Source organism: Phalacrocorax aristotelis, chromosome 11 (assembly GCF_949628215.1).
Source record: "Phalacrocorax aristotelis chromosome 11, bGulAri2.1, whole genome shotgun sequence".
Lineage (NCBI taxonomy): Eukaryota > Metazoa > Chordata > Aves > Suliformes > Phalacrocoracidae > Phalacrocorax > Phalacrocorax aristotelis.
This window is the reverse complement of record NC_134286.1, coordinates 19,831,932-19,846,525: the sequence shown is the minus strand read 5'-3', so window position 1 is coordinate 19,846,525 and position 14,594 is coordinate 19,831,932. Positions and strand designations below refer to the sequence as shown.

At 45.8% G+C, this 14,594-nt stretch overlaps 1 protein-coding gene across 5 annotated transcripts in view; it reads left to right on the top strand.

Moving 5' to 3' along the window:
* Positions 1-14,594, top strand: part of LOC142063429 (synaptotagmin-like protein 2) — a 38,365-nt gene that overhangs the window by 15,022 nt on the left and 8,749 nt on the right. For 4 of the 5 annotated variants that reach the window (XM_075107199.1, XM_075107195.1, XM_075107196.1 and 1 more), the window contains exons 3-10: positions 1,151-1,302; positions 5,822-5,915; positions 7,420-7,513; positions 7,686-7,779; positions 8,397-9,515; positions 10,890-10,988; positions 12,981-13,072; positions 13,537-13,638. In XM_075107199.1, the coding sequence (XP_074963300.1) occupies positions 1,151-1,302; positions 5,822-5,915; positions 7,420-7,513; positions 7,686-7,779; positions 8,397-9,515; positions 10,890-10,988; positions 12,981-13,072; positions 13,537-13,638 (1,846 nt within the window). Of the gene's footprint in view, positions 1-1,150; positions 1,303-5,821; positions 5,916-7,419; positions 7,514-7,685; positions 7,780-8,396; positions 9,516-10,889; positions 11,742-12,980; positions 13,073-13,536; positions 13,639-14,594 lie in introns of those variants that run through there. The other variant, XM_075107200.1, reaches the window with a different exon arrangement.

Below are 14,594 nucleotides of genomic sequence, written 5' to 3'. Positions count from 1 at the left end.
TGCCAAGTGCCCCTTGCTGTCAGTATGGCTATATGCAGTAAGACCTTTGGTGCATGTGTGGACGTGTTTGGCTCCAACACAACCTGCCTGCTGAGCAAAATGAAGTCAGTGGCATTACACTGATCTGGTGTCAACAAGATTAAAATATGTTCCTGCATCTCCTCTGGCCCGGCACCTCGAGACCCTCCCGGGGGCAGATCCAGCCCTGACCTAGATGGGAGGTGTGCCGCTCCCTGGCTGTCTGTCCTGCCGGGCCCCCCAGCGCTGCCTGCAGAGGTGGAGCCCCATTACCCCACACCTACTTCCTTCTGGCCTTTAGGCAGCCAAATGTGGCCCCTCAAGGCTCCACAGTTACCTGGGGTTTTGCCCCCTCTTTCTGCTGAGAACTGGACTGAGGTGGGAGCTTCCTCTGCCCTCTCGGGTCTTGCAGAGACCCTGAATTATGGTGAGCCATGGGAGGCAGTGCCAGCTGAAATGCAGCTCATTCAGCAAGCTGTGGTGTGAAAACAAAATAACCAGAGGAGGGTTAAAAGTACAGGCTAGCAAACAGAGCACTGGCAGGTTTAGGTGCCAAAAACCAGCGGTGGGTGTGCCCAAGCAAGTTACAGTAGGAGAAGCCGTGCTCAGGAAGGAGAGCTAACTGTTTGAGTGCCAAAATTGGCATGGCAGGAGGAGCAGGGAGAGGAGCAGTGTCCAGGGAGAATGCTGCAGGGACAAGTCACTCCCCTAAATAACATGATTTGTTTCCATGGTTTACATCAGATTTGATCCAAAAGGCTTTGCGGCTCATAAAGGGATTAATAGACAAAACTGAGAAGTGTGAGACCTGCGAACAGCCCCATACCTTCCCAAACCCTCAGGTCTGCAAAGCAAATGAACAGATCTCCTCATGAGGTTACTCTGATTTGGATTTGTAAAATTTGGAAGAGGTGAAGACCTGTGTTTAGAAGGTGCTGTTCCCATTTCAGATAAAGAATAAATAAGCTTTTGTTTTAATGCTGGTTTTGCCCTTGTGATTGCAGAGAATAATCTCTGGATCCTTCATAGTATCAGACAGGTGAACCATACGGACAACTGTTACAAAGGTAGCTCAGGGGAAGTCAAAACCTCAGAGATCTTTTTGATGTGTAATATTCTCATTGATTTTCAGGCGCATACAGGGCACCATCAAGGATGAAAAGAAGAAGAAGTTCGTGACGGGTGAATGGTTTTCAGAAGTGAAGGCAAAACGGTTTCAGGAAGACTTAGAGGGGTCAGATCTACTTCGGGCGTCGATTAGAAGGAAAAAGGGCAAACTAGAAAGTAAGTATGTTAGCATGCATCTTAACAAAACAGAAGAAAGTGGTCAAGTATGGGGGTCTTCCTATACTGGGAGCATGTTGGGGACCAACCTTTGTGTTGTGATAAGGGGATTCTCAGCCAAGCTTTCAGTACTAGAAGAAAAATACCTGATTATCAAAATCAGGGCCCAAAGGAAAAATAAGGCAAAAGCTGTTTACCAGCTATGTGAAATAAATGCCTTTTTACCCCTACAGCTTCTTTCTTCCAAAATGTCTGTTTGTCAGAGGTCACTGGTATCATTTCTTGATGTAGAAGCAACAAAGGAAAGGGGTGATGTAGGGCAATTTCTGGCATCAAACTGATATGTGTGGGTCAAACACTGCCCGATTCCTAGAGCGTTCTGACAAAAACATGCAGCCAGCTGCTTTCGCAGGCCTCCAGGGTGGCGAGTTCATCACATCTCTGCAAAGGGAGGGGGGTGCCTCTCTTCTCCTGGCAAGCATTTGCCCACTGTGAGAGGGGCATGATGGTCCATGCCTAGTTTTTTACATGGGAATAATCCAAGACACAGCATGGTTTTCAAAGTAAAAAGGGCTTTGGGGCCAGGTCTGAATGGTAGCCAGGCTGCTGCACTATAGCAAGGGTACATCTGGGACCATGTGCTCATTCAAAGCAGATGTGTTGCATGTTGTTTGACATGCAGATGAACTCTCATGGTGGTATGTAAAACAAATCAAATCAGATTTGGCAGCTCAGGGCAGAGAAGAGAAAAGATCAGCCCCCTGTCGAACAAGAGGACTCTGCTTTGAGTCCAGACGTAACCAGCCTGGAGCTGGTACTTCGTGCTGAACATTTGTGTGAAGCAGAACTGGGGATGATTCACATCCAGTCCTCAACATGAAGACAGGCCAACCAACTCCACAGCAGGACTGAGGGACTGCAGCCCAGTCTCACACAACCTCCCTGATCATTTGTCAGGGCGGGTAATCGCAGATTACTGATGGCTGGTGAGTTACTGGCTGCTGCTGCTCTGGGGAAACCAAAGCCCTGATAGACATCTCTAAGCAAAGTCGACTGCAGTCCCTAATATAAGGACCCTATAACTGGGCTCTGTTTTTTTGCAATAAAGGCTACTCATAGATAAAGGGTTATCTTCCATCTGTCCAAAACTCCAATGTGATCTCCACCAGTTCAGCCCTCTACCCTGGGCCCAGCTGCCCGTTCCTGCTGTGGGGTAGCAGCAATATAGATCACTCCTTTGTTTGGTGGGCCTCGTTGGCCAGGATATCTCTGTAACATTAATTGCCTGGGCTTAGTATACACCTCTTAGCTCCACATTACTTAGACACATTCTCAAAGCTAAATGCTGGCTAGGAACTTCACTGACTGAGCGCCTCATTTTCTTTTTGCTTTTTACTTACCCTTGACAACTCTTGTAACTTAGCATAGATTCATTGGAGCCTCTGATGCAGAACTGGCCCATCATATTTCATATGAATTTGCTTTTATCCTTGGTATTAAGGATTCATAATGTCATTAAATTTTCTATTTTATCATCCCTCCAGAATGCTAAAACATATATAAAACCTTTTGCAACTCAACAGTTGCTTGGCCATTTCTGCAGGGCACGTTCTGCTTTTGGAGCATGTGCATTTGTGCTTGCGCCCTCTTTGTATGAAGAGACAGACGCTTCAGCAGCCTCTGCTGGGGCCCAGGTCAGATGAATGCTCTGTCATCTGCAGCCCAGCTAGTAGCCAGCAATTAATTGGATTCGTCTGCCTTTTGCCTTACCAGGGGTGTCAGCACCCTTAGCATTTCAGTAAGCAAAATTTGAAGTACTGTTGGTTTTAGATTTAACTTCTACTGCTGATGTGCAAGTACGAGATGTGATTTCAGGTTGTCATCTAAAATAACCCCCTTATTAATATAGCAGTAATATGCAAGTTATGTCTTTGCACATGCACTACTTGAAGAAGCAATGTTACTAAATTACTCTAGCAATTGTGGTTAGATTTAGCCCTTTTTGTGTCTTCTTCAACTTATTTTCTTCCCTTTCTTTCTGTTTTCCTATTCTCCAACTTATTTTGGTAAAGCATGGGTATAACGTGACTTTAGTTCTTTCTCTTCCTTTTCCCACAGCCATTTTACAGCACTGGTTGAGGATCAAGATTCTGCAGCTCATATTTTCACCTCGCTGTTGCCTATTGCGTGCTCAGCTCCTGCAGTGGTTACCGTATAGGTTACCTCCCTTCACACATGAGGGCGAGCACTTCTCTCACTGATATGTCAGCAAGAGTATGGCACTGGTGAGAGCAGAGCTTGGCCCATCAGGGAATAAGGATGAAGCCCCTTACAAACAGTTTGGCCATGCTACTCACGTTCAATTTGAAGTAGATGAGATAAGGGCCTTTGCTTGCCGTCTTGACACCTTTTTAGATAGATATAGATAGCCTATATTTAAACTACAGCCTGCAGAGCAGCACAGATGGGTGAATTTGGTTATAACTCCTCTGGGAGCTTGTGTGCAATGGATGAGAGCCAAAATATCATCTAGGAGAGAGGCGATTTTATCCACTGCTGAGGCAAGTCAGCCCTGATGGCACGGTTAGCTGTGCTTTCCCCAAATGTCGAGTGTCTTCATTTTAGACTAGAAGAAAATGAGTAAAGCAGCTAAAGTGTTAGAGCAGGAGTGGCTGTATACATACGTATATAAATATATATATGGACAAGTTAAACTGGTCATGCCACTACTAATTTCTGTTGGAATTTGCTTCTTATTCTGTCTCATCCTGAAGTTAGCATTGGCATTTTGCTTGTCTTGATGGATTATAATGTACTAATAACCTATTTGTTTGTGGTTATAGAAGTCAGGTATAGCTGTGTCAGTGGCTGAGCCATTTTGAAGGGCAGTGATTTGGATGGGAGGAAGGGAACATCTCCTGCTGCCTCTGCCAGCCGGGAGGGGGGAGCTCTGTCTGAGGGGGAAGCAAATATGACGCAATGCCTTTGGAAGTGGAAGTGAGGTGAGAAATGAATGCAGTCGCTCGTTGTCAAGGTCTTTTCAACTATCACAGATTGAAGGAAAGTGTGAGAGCTCCTTGTTTAGTTTCTCTGCTTCCAGAGCAGCTACCTGCTGGCTTCTCCCTCCCTTGGGTCTGGGGCAGAAGAGGAGGACATGGCTCACTGTATAAGTAAACACTTCTCAGCGTGCCTTCCCGTGCCTGCATGTGACGTGGCCTGCACGTGCCACCAGCCTTGCCACAGCTTGTCTCTCCCGAAACCATGCTCAGTGCTGTTTTTTACACATCAACATTTACGTGGACAAAACACAGTCCCTCTCTCGGAAACACGCTCTCTACAACTGCTTCGTTCTTACACAACCAGACTCCTGTCTTCCAGCAGGAGCGACTCCCTGACTTCCCGCTGCTGTGGAAACCACAGGGCCACACAGCTGCCATCTCATGCATGTCTCAGACGCGTGGTCCTAACGCAGACATCCCTGAGCAATCAGTGCCTGCTGTGGTCCCCTGCACCGCAGGGCCAGGCACTGGGCACGGAGGAATTGTTGGGACTGCAACGTTTTTCTCCGTGGGGATGCAGGGGCAAGGGGGAATGAAGCTCCATCTTCGGATATCCCTGTTATCTGTGGGCTGGTGCTGGATGGCACCGCACGGGCGGCACCAGTGAGACGTTGATAGCACAGCGCGTCCGTAGGACTGATTTGCTCTTGGGTTTAGTGCAGTTTTTTAACCAGATAACAAGTAAGGCTGTATTATTTAATGTCACATCTGAATCCTTTGAGCCTCTGATTCTACTGTATTGTGTAATGAACTATATCCTAAAGAAATTTGGCAGTTTTTGTAACAGGTAGATTTACTCTTTAAAATAGACCTAGTTGCATGTGAATAAATATGTGCAGATCTTGTTGACCAGACTAAGCTTAGTTTTTCATTGCTGTTTGAGGGTTTAGTTATTTTGGTTTTGCAGCAGCAAGAAAGCCTGCTTGCCAGCAAAATGTCTAATGCAGCCTGGCAGGCTGCTGTAAAGGGTTCTGTCTTCTATTGTTTTTTCTTTAGGGTCTTTGAGAGCTTAGAAGATATAGTTGAGCCTTGTGCCAGTAAAAATAACAGGGATCTCCTCATTAACTGTATTGGCCTCCTCCTTTGTTTGCCAAGATCGGATGACTTTGAGTCAAAACAGGAAATGGCTGAAATTAATTCCTGGAATGGATTAACTTTATTGACAGCCGCGGCAGCGTCCTGCGAAGGTTTGCAGTGATGCGACAGCTCGCTTTGGCCTCTCAGACTCGTGGGGTCCAGAGATGCCTTTGCTGCGTGGGGAGCACAGGCAACACTGCTCCAGGGCCTCCCCCATCTGCAGGGACATCAGGCACAGCTGCCCGTCAGCCACCTCCTGTTAAATCTGCAGGGTTTGTGCTGTGGGACTCATTTAACAAGACTTTTCATTCCCCAAATGAAACACACCGGCTATTACAAGTTTAAATAAATGTCATTTCTCAATTGTCTCTGTTATATTACAGATGAGTACAATGAGCTCATCCGGACAGATCTGGAAAGCAAAGCTGCCCTGAGTCCTGCCTTCCCCGAGCACGCTGCTGGTGCAGGAGAGGAGAGGTAACCGCCGCTGCTCGTGCAATGCTCTGGCTGCTGCTTGTACTTCTAATGAAAATTGAATGCTACCCATTAAATCCTGGCCTTTAACTGAGTTTCCAAGACTGTATAAGTAATAGGTAATATAAGATATTTTTGAGATCCCTTTTCCAGGAATTGTCAGAATATCAATCCTCTCCTAATAAGTAAGTGCTAATGTGCTTAACCCAGAAAGGTCTTTTCCTGCATGATTTGATAAGGGGTCAGGAAAATGGACGCTGTCTCTAATGTCAGGATATTCTTGTTATTTTTTCAAAGTAATTATGGTTTTATTTGTTTAATTTTTGCCATGGAGCAACACTAACAAAATGAACTGTTTGAGGAAACTGCTCATTTCCCGCTGGTGCCAACCTCTCTGTCCAGTGCTCATCACTCTCCCTCAAGGCTTGGTAGGATTTCACGTTGTGCTGACTGAGCAGAAACGCCCACTAAAAGCACTCCAACGAGCAAATCAGTGACCTCATTCAGTATTCGTGGACTATGAGAAGCCATTAAAGTATTCAGATATTCATTTATTGTTGCTCCCATCTCGTTTGCATTTTTTTGTCAGCAGCATGAGGAATCATTCTTCACAGGTGGCAATTGCTCCAGTTAAATATGGGCCTTGACACTTCCAAACCTCTTGCAGCTGATCATTGAGTGTTGCTTAATGAAGAGTCAACAAGGCCAAGATGCTCCTGCTTTACCAGCACAGCAATGGTCTTAATGGGTTTTTTGGGGGTTGATTATATCCTGAAAAGCTTGCTTTGTTTTTCTCATTCAATCCTAAGCACGAAGCATTGTCACCTGAAATCTCACCAGCTTGACTTCTGTTCTCCATCTAAGAGCAGCCACCACTAGACACTCCCAAAGGTGGTAGAAACAGTCAAGTAAACTGCCTGTGAAATATGCTTCTTCCATTTACTTACCAGGCAGTTAGTAATTAACTTATATTCCAGGCATGAAGATTTATATCCTCTACTACAGTTTTGCCCTAGCTATTGTTGTCATAATCATTCCCGTAGTTCCCAAATCCTCCATCAATCTGGTTATGCCTTTGGCCTGAACTGTGAGGTGTGGCCTGTTCCTTCCTGGGCTGTAGCATGGAAATACATCTCCCTCCTGCATAGCTCTGGGGCTCTTCTGGCCCTGCTGCTTCCCTACGGTTTTCTCCCAGAAGGGGAAAATCTGGATAAACCTAGAAGTTGACACCATTTTTTTTATTGAGCAAGTTCTGTACTGGCTGCAGCAGGAGACCCATCCTTACTCCAAGTTCAGGTCATTTAACGTGTTCCCCAGTCCTTCCAAGCAGTAACTGAAAATAAATGAAGGCTTCAGCTCTGGGTAGCCTTATATTGGGCTGAGTCAGTAGATAAAAGTGGCACAGCAGCTGAGCAGAACTGAGATGATGTTGAAAGCTGCCTGATCACCCTACCAGGCACATCACTACCACTGGTCTCCTTGCTCAGGCATGTCTCCTCTCCCACAGACCCAGCACACCTGCAGTTGATACCTCAGAGGAGCACAAAGTCTTGCCAAAACCGAAGCCGAGACTTGCTGTCCTGGTCTCTGGATCACACAAGGTACTATAGGCACAGCCTCTCTACTTTGTTTCATTATTCCTTGGACCATCACAGCCTGTACCTACTGGCAGGGGCTCCACAGACTGCCTGCCCTGGTGTCTGTGCTCAAATAAAATGTATTTTTCCAGCCTTGCCAGTTTATATACACTGATACGCTTTGTTTTCCATTCAGAGATCCAGTATACATGATGTCTCGTCCTCAGAGAGTGACGCTGGAATCAGTCCAGTTGTGGGTGCAACAAGCAGCTTGCATTTGTCTAGAAAAGGTAAGGTTTTTGTTCAGTGAGCCATTGGCATTTTTGTTATTCATTAAACACCAAGGGACAAGATACTTTTTTATGTGTGTAGAGATGAATGACAAAGAGTATTTCTTACCTTGGCATGTAAGAATGCGCTGCCAACATTTTTATGAATTATGCCCAAGGCAGCAGGGACCAAGAATAAAAAATCCAATGACTAAAACTTCTCCTGGCTCTCACTACATTTTAAACTGAGCGCTTGGCTCACAACTCCTTAACCCACAGATCCAAGTTACCTTCTCTTTCCTGCCTTGAATGTATAGTGTATTTTTGGTACATAGCAAAAAGCCAGTAGGAAAGCTGTCAAACGGAAAGCAAAGCTGCAAACAGATCCCCAACTCACAGCAACAATTTTGAGCTCAGTAGACTTTTTTCCATGTCCTGTTGCAGAGAGAAGGGCTGGGGTTTTCAGGGCTTTCTTCAGGTGGAAGAAGGCTCGCTGGAGTCTCAAAATGGGGAATAATTAGGAACATATTGGTGGCGTCTGAAAACTGGCTTCCCTTTGAGAAGCTGCAGCCCAGACCTTCCAGGGAAATACAATGTGATGTGGTAGGACAGGCTGTGAGCATTTGTTGTTGTTGTAGGTCATGGATTATCTCCATTGTCCACCAAGCTTTCAGAGGATGCTGTGCCTCAGTCCAGCTGTGCAGCTCAAGAAGCTCTTGATGGGGCCACTGGCACCACAGCAGGGGCAAAAACTCCACCCGAAGAAACTAACGTTCCCAGCAAGATACCAGTTAAGAGGAAACCAAGCAGAACTTTCCTCAGGTCTGAGCAGGCTGTGCATCACGTGGGGCCAGCAGAGAACAGCCTCACAAATAGAAAGCTGCTGACAAGCCCCAAACCACTGACCACAGAGAGGGAAAGCAGCCAGGTTGTGAAGCAAGGCATGAACTATACAATCTCATCAATGAGTAACAAAGAGGAGGATATTGGCCTCGATCGTGAACATTTCAAGAACTTGAAGAACTTCTGGGAGAAGGGAGCAGACTCTGTGACGGGGGGAAACGTGCTGGAGGACCCAAGCTGGGTGGAGGCAGACGGTAGGCAGTTCAAGCTGTGCCGCTCGTTCTCTGTACAGTCTGGGCAAGACCAGAACAGCGAAGAAAAACCTGGCGTCTTCACCAAAACAAGAACCCCCTACAAAAGGACAATAGCCTTGTCTTCCAGCGAGGAAGAACAAAGCTACATAGCACCTGCAAGGAAGGGCTCGGTTTCCATCATTCCTAGATCCACATACGCCAAGAGCAAAGGCAGCCTAGTTACAAGAAATAACTCCCTGAGTGAAAGCAATGGGAAGCCTCCAGTGCCAGAGGAAGAGAAGGCGGCACAGCACTGCTCCAAGAAATCCAGATTGCCTGTGCGAGCACCTTCCCTCAAAATCGAGTCGCCTACCAAAGAAGTGTCTGGCAGCACGTTTGAGCCAGAGACGCCTACAGACGAGTTTATCGTGGCAGCAGAATGCAAGCGCACAGCAAATTCCCTGGCGAGCAGGGTGCAGATACTGATCGAGCCTGTGCTTACAGATGGTGAAAATGATGACGAGAAAGAGGAAGGATCTGATTTGGGCACTCAAGACAACATGGAAATAAGTGGAGAGCTTCCTGAGGAAAAAAAGTGTGAGTCTTCAGACAAGCAAACACCCAGTGAACCAGCCAGAGAGAGAGAAGCCGTTCAGGGAATGGACTCAGCTGTTTACTCAGGTACTGAGGGCTGTAACTGCACCCTGTGAAATCCCAATAGAGAATCATCCCTAAGCCTGCTTTCTTCCCTAGCCCCTCTGCATTTTGCATATTTTCTTCATTTGTACATTTTTCCTGTATTGCAGTTTGTGCGGCGTTAGCATGTGTGGAATGTGTTTAGCAAACAGCTCTGGAAATAAATCTTGTGTAGCATGGTGTAAGTGTAAAAGGGGGCAGTGCCGTGTTGTTCCCTTGCCTTCCTCCTCCCCGCTGCCAGCCCTCGTGCCTTAACTGCAAGCCCCTCAGCTCGGGACAGCCCTCCATTTCTTTAGCGCTACCTACAACAGGTCACAGGAACTTACTTTATTTCACTCAATATATTTATAATTTCACACAATATATTTATTATTGGGAAGACTGTACTTTCGTCAAATGTGGGGCTGGAGGAATTCTTTGTGGTGGTAGAGATAAATCTGACACAAACAGAAGAAGTAAATCATGAAGCAGTGTGTTTAACAAATACATGGGCTGTTAGGTTACCTTGATATAGCCACTGGCTGTCACTGTTTAAATGACATTTTGGTTCTTTTGGGAATCCACAGGTGAATTTGGATATTAAACTGCAATAAGTGGGCTGAACAAGGAATCTGATCTTTCTGGGTTCTGATACTGTCTTCTCAACCATGATGGTGTCAGCAGTATCACCACTCTCTCAGTCTCTCTGGATTTGACGTGCTCTTGTAGTGTAGTGTTAATATGAGCCAAATTTATTGTTAATTGCAATTCCTTTTACATGTGGGCTCTGATTGCCCACAGCTCTGCTCTCTGCCAAGCAAAGACCTAGGAAGAGAGCTTGCCATCCTCTTTTTCCGAATTTTCTGTCCTCATGTACCTTGGTGAGACCTATTTGAGAGGATTCTCCATAGACTCATCTGATTTTAATTTTTAACTGTGTGTTTCTTGGCTTATTTCCTACCTCTTATAGCATTTATATGAAAATTCTGAATTGTACTTTAGATAAACATAAATATTTCCTTTCTATACCAGATCATTCTTATATTTCTCAGGTTTTATGCCTTATTATTACATTCTTTTCAGGATGATATTAGCAGATGGCTGTGTTTCACTGGAAGCTCTTTGCGAGTGCTGGTCCGTTTTAGGGACTGGGTTAATCTAGGGTTTACATTTCCCATCACAGTGTGAAGAGTTTCTCAGGGAGAGACATTAATGCATGCTGATGATTTGAAAGCAGCCCTGTGTAATGTAACTGCAATGTGCTCTAAGCAGAGTGAACAAGCCGGGGGAGAGAGAGACACACACGCACGTGCTTGTTGACACACTGCCCATTTGTGTTTATTTATTTACCATGTTGATTTGGCTTTTCATGTATTCCAGAGGAAGATGGGGATCATTCTCCTGCGGCTCAGGCATTGGCCCGAGCAAATAGCATTAATCTTGCAAAGAGCATGGTGAACATTTACACAACCACAGAGAGTGAGTAACATCTTTCTTTCTCCTTTTTGGTTTACATTCCCTGAAGGTAATACATTATGCCCAGGTTCTGCATCCCTGGTGCTTCTGTGCATGTACCAGGCAAGGAAAGTGATATATTGTTTCATCATCAAATTAGAGAGCTTACAGTGCCTAAAATTTAATTCAGAGCCAGGAAATTGCAGCTAGATTGATGGCATGTTGCTCAGTGTCTTTGGCAAAAAACACAAGGGCTTCAAAGGGTTGGCAAGAAGCTTGTACCCGTCTCTCCTCTTCCCTCACCGAGTACTGTGGGAGCTGCATGGCAGCCTGCACAGTGGATTAATCGGAGGTGCCAGAGCTTGCATCCAGCGTGCGAGCCATGCCGCAGGCTCCTGTCACACGCTTACTGGGCTTGCAGTGCCCAGCCTGGGCCTCTCACCTGACCCAGAGCAGCCCCCGCTTGCTGGCCTGATCTCCTTAGCTACCACCTGGGACATACTTTATGGTAGCAGTTTTTTCCATGAGAAACCAAGACAAGCTAAGGAGAAGGCAACCAAGGAAGCAGCAGCGAACCTGAAGAAGCCCATGGCCAAGAAACATGTCTGTGCCACCAAGAAGCCCAAGAAAGCAGCAGCCAAGGAAGGGGCCCTGAAGGAAGGCAGCAGCAGCATCTGCGGCCGAGAAAGCCAATAAAAGTCCCCAAAAGGTGAAAACTGGCAAGCTCAAGAGGACAACTAAAAGCAAAATGAAAAGTCCAAAGCTTCCAGGACTGAGGTGAGAAGGCTGGGAAGGCAGTGCCTGAGGAAGGGTAAATCCGCCTAGAGAAAACGATCAAGCCTGTTTAAGTGAGCCCAACCCCTCGTTATGAGAGGGAGGAGGGTCCCCTTCGGGGCTGTGTCGAAGGCAGCCTGCGGGTGGGATGCGCTGCATCCCATCGCCCTGTGACTGTGCCCACCTCATCCGGTAGCCTCGTGCCGAGCACATGCCCCGTCGTATGGTGCAGCAACGTATGTTGTACAGCGCGGTGGCTCGAAGCTTCTGGGCCCCGATGCGTTGCTGCTCAGTGGTTGTCACATAGACAGCCATGATTTTAGCCTCCCCTTATTAAAGCTTATTTAGAGCCACAAATATCATCCTCAGAAACCCTCCTCTACAGACTTACACTTCGGTGTTTGCAGTATAACAAGTAGACTGTGGAGACAGCTAGATTTAATGCTTTGCTCATGTTTGGGAATAAAACCAGTAAATATCAAATGCATGGTAAATCTTATAAAAGGTAAATCACATAAAATGAAAATTCCAAAGAAGCTGTTGGGCATTTTGAGCACTGAAGAACGTATCATCATGACTAACATGCTAAACAAGTGTATATATGTGCATGCATGTTTATGCACAAATATCTTCTGAAAACAAATCCTTCTGGGATGAAGGTAGCCATCTTCAAGGGGGTTATTGAGAAAAGATAAAGATAAAACAAATAGGTTATATTTAGACATTTAAGAAGTCCAGTAACCATCTTTTTAAGTTGAGATGAAGCTTTCTGAATTTTTTCTTTTATATATCAGGCTGTTGTCCACTTCTTTGTCTAGCAGAGTATTTGAGAGGTATATGCAATGGTGAAATTATAAGTATAAATATTTCACAGCTCTTTTCTACAGGGCAATATGCTACAAGATGAAAACGTGAGCGTGTTTGGTTTCTTTGACAAGGAGGCAGATCTGTATGATTTTAGTCCAAATTAAATCTACAGAGAAAGTGGTACAAACAAGATACACATTAAATCAGTCGCTAGAGGGAGTTTGTACACACCCACACATTGAATGAAAACATATTGAAAATAGCTTTAGGATGTTAGCTAGCAGTTTTTGTCTTGGGGAGGGTCAGCTTCAATGGCAGACGACAGAGGTGGGGCAAGCTTTCCTCCTTCCTTGTGCCCTTAAAAAAATGTGACTTTCGTGTATTTTCCTGACTCTGACAAGATATCTTGATGCCTTTTTTTGTTTGTACCTACAGCGTACAATAAACCTCATTTGATACCCCATCAGTTTCTTGAACCTGAAAGAGTCAAAGAGCTGAGCAGATCCTCTCCTCTCCTGTTGTCTGAGGTAGGCGAGCTGCCAGAAATGGCTGGAATAATGTTCACAGCATCCCCTGAAGGGCAGTCGCTTTCATGAGAATGTTTCTCCTGGACACTGTCAGTACTTGCTCTAAAGCGTGCCTTGGTTATGTTGTAAGTAAATGAGAAAAGCCTTAAGAAAAAAGCCCCCAGAACCAAGACCAATCCTTCTATCCTGGAAGAGTCTTAGTGTTTCCCTCTGTCTCAAACCATGCTATTCCGTGCCCTTCCCAGGAGCCCAGGCAGTTGCATGCAGCTCTGTTTGGAGGCAGTTAATGATGACGTTCACTGCCGGTCAGAGGGAATGCCTCTGGGGAGACTCCCTGCACTCTCCTCCACTCTCCTAACCTGATCGCTGCTTAATGGGACTCTGCTGAGCTATTGGTTTTTCTCTGTAGTGTTGCAAAGTGCTTATACGGCAGAGCTTAAAGGTGCTTGTTATTTTCTGAGCAGACTGAATCAGACACGGCGTCGGAAATCAGCTTCCAGTTTAACAAGCACAAAAAGACGCCTAGCATTGGCAGCCACTCGTCCGACATGGCATCTGTCTCCTCGGTAGGTATTTAACGCGTACATCTTGCTAGGTGGGTTTTCTCAGTCGGATGCGGTGACACTGCATTTTGGCTGATACTGGTGATGTGGCCTCCAGAGTATCCTGTTGGTTTCTGCAGGGTACATTATTAAAAGAATGGTGATGGTTAATTACTTGCTTGCATTAAAGGAGTGTCTCCAGGTACCATCTCACGTTAGAGAGCAACTGGGTCATTGTTAGACAAATTCACAGCAAACGATAGCCCCCTCTCCCAAGTGCGGATGCTCTGAAGCCTGGCAGTGTGCAGGAGAGAGGGGTGGCCTTTTTCTGGGTGGGGAAATGAGGCACACAGCTATTAGTGACATGTTTGTGGTTCGGCTCTGAGAGAGCTGGGACTGCAGACGGGTGCCCTCTGCAAGCTTGTCCTTCACTTCGACAGCAAATTCGAGGGAACTCAGAGTTGGACAGCAAAAGCGTGATGTAGAGCTTCAACTTCTAAGGAAAGCTGAAAAGAACTGAGGGTGTTTAGTTGACCATTTTTAAACAGATTCCTTAGAGACAGTGTTTTGTGGGGAGCTGCTTAGATGTGCTTGAATTTGCTGTATTGGTATTATAGACATCTCCAAGGAGCATATGTGAGATTTAAAGAATATATGTGAAGCAAAGCTAGTAGGGAGAGGTCATGAATGTAGATAAATATGTTAAAAAAACCCTAGGACTTTGGGGCATGAGTCCTCCTCCTAGTCTGGAGAGTCTGGGAGTGATAAATGAGCCTTTTGTGTCCAAGTCACACAGGTGTTCTTGAAAATCTCTCTCAGGATTCTCTGCTGGGGTGAGTATCCTGATGGGATGGTACATGCAGCTCCAAGGACTGAAGGAGATGTTTAGTGGGTTCTTGTAGGTTGGAACAGAATGGCGTTCAGAACCAAAGGAAGAAGGGGAAGACAGAGAAGAATGGGGTTAATTACTAGAAAAGTTT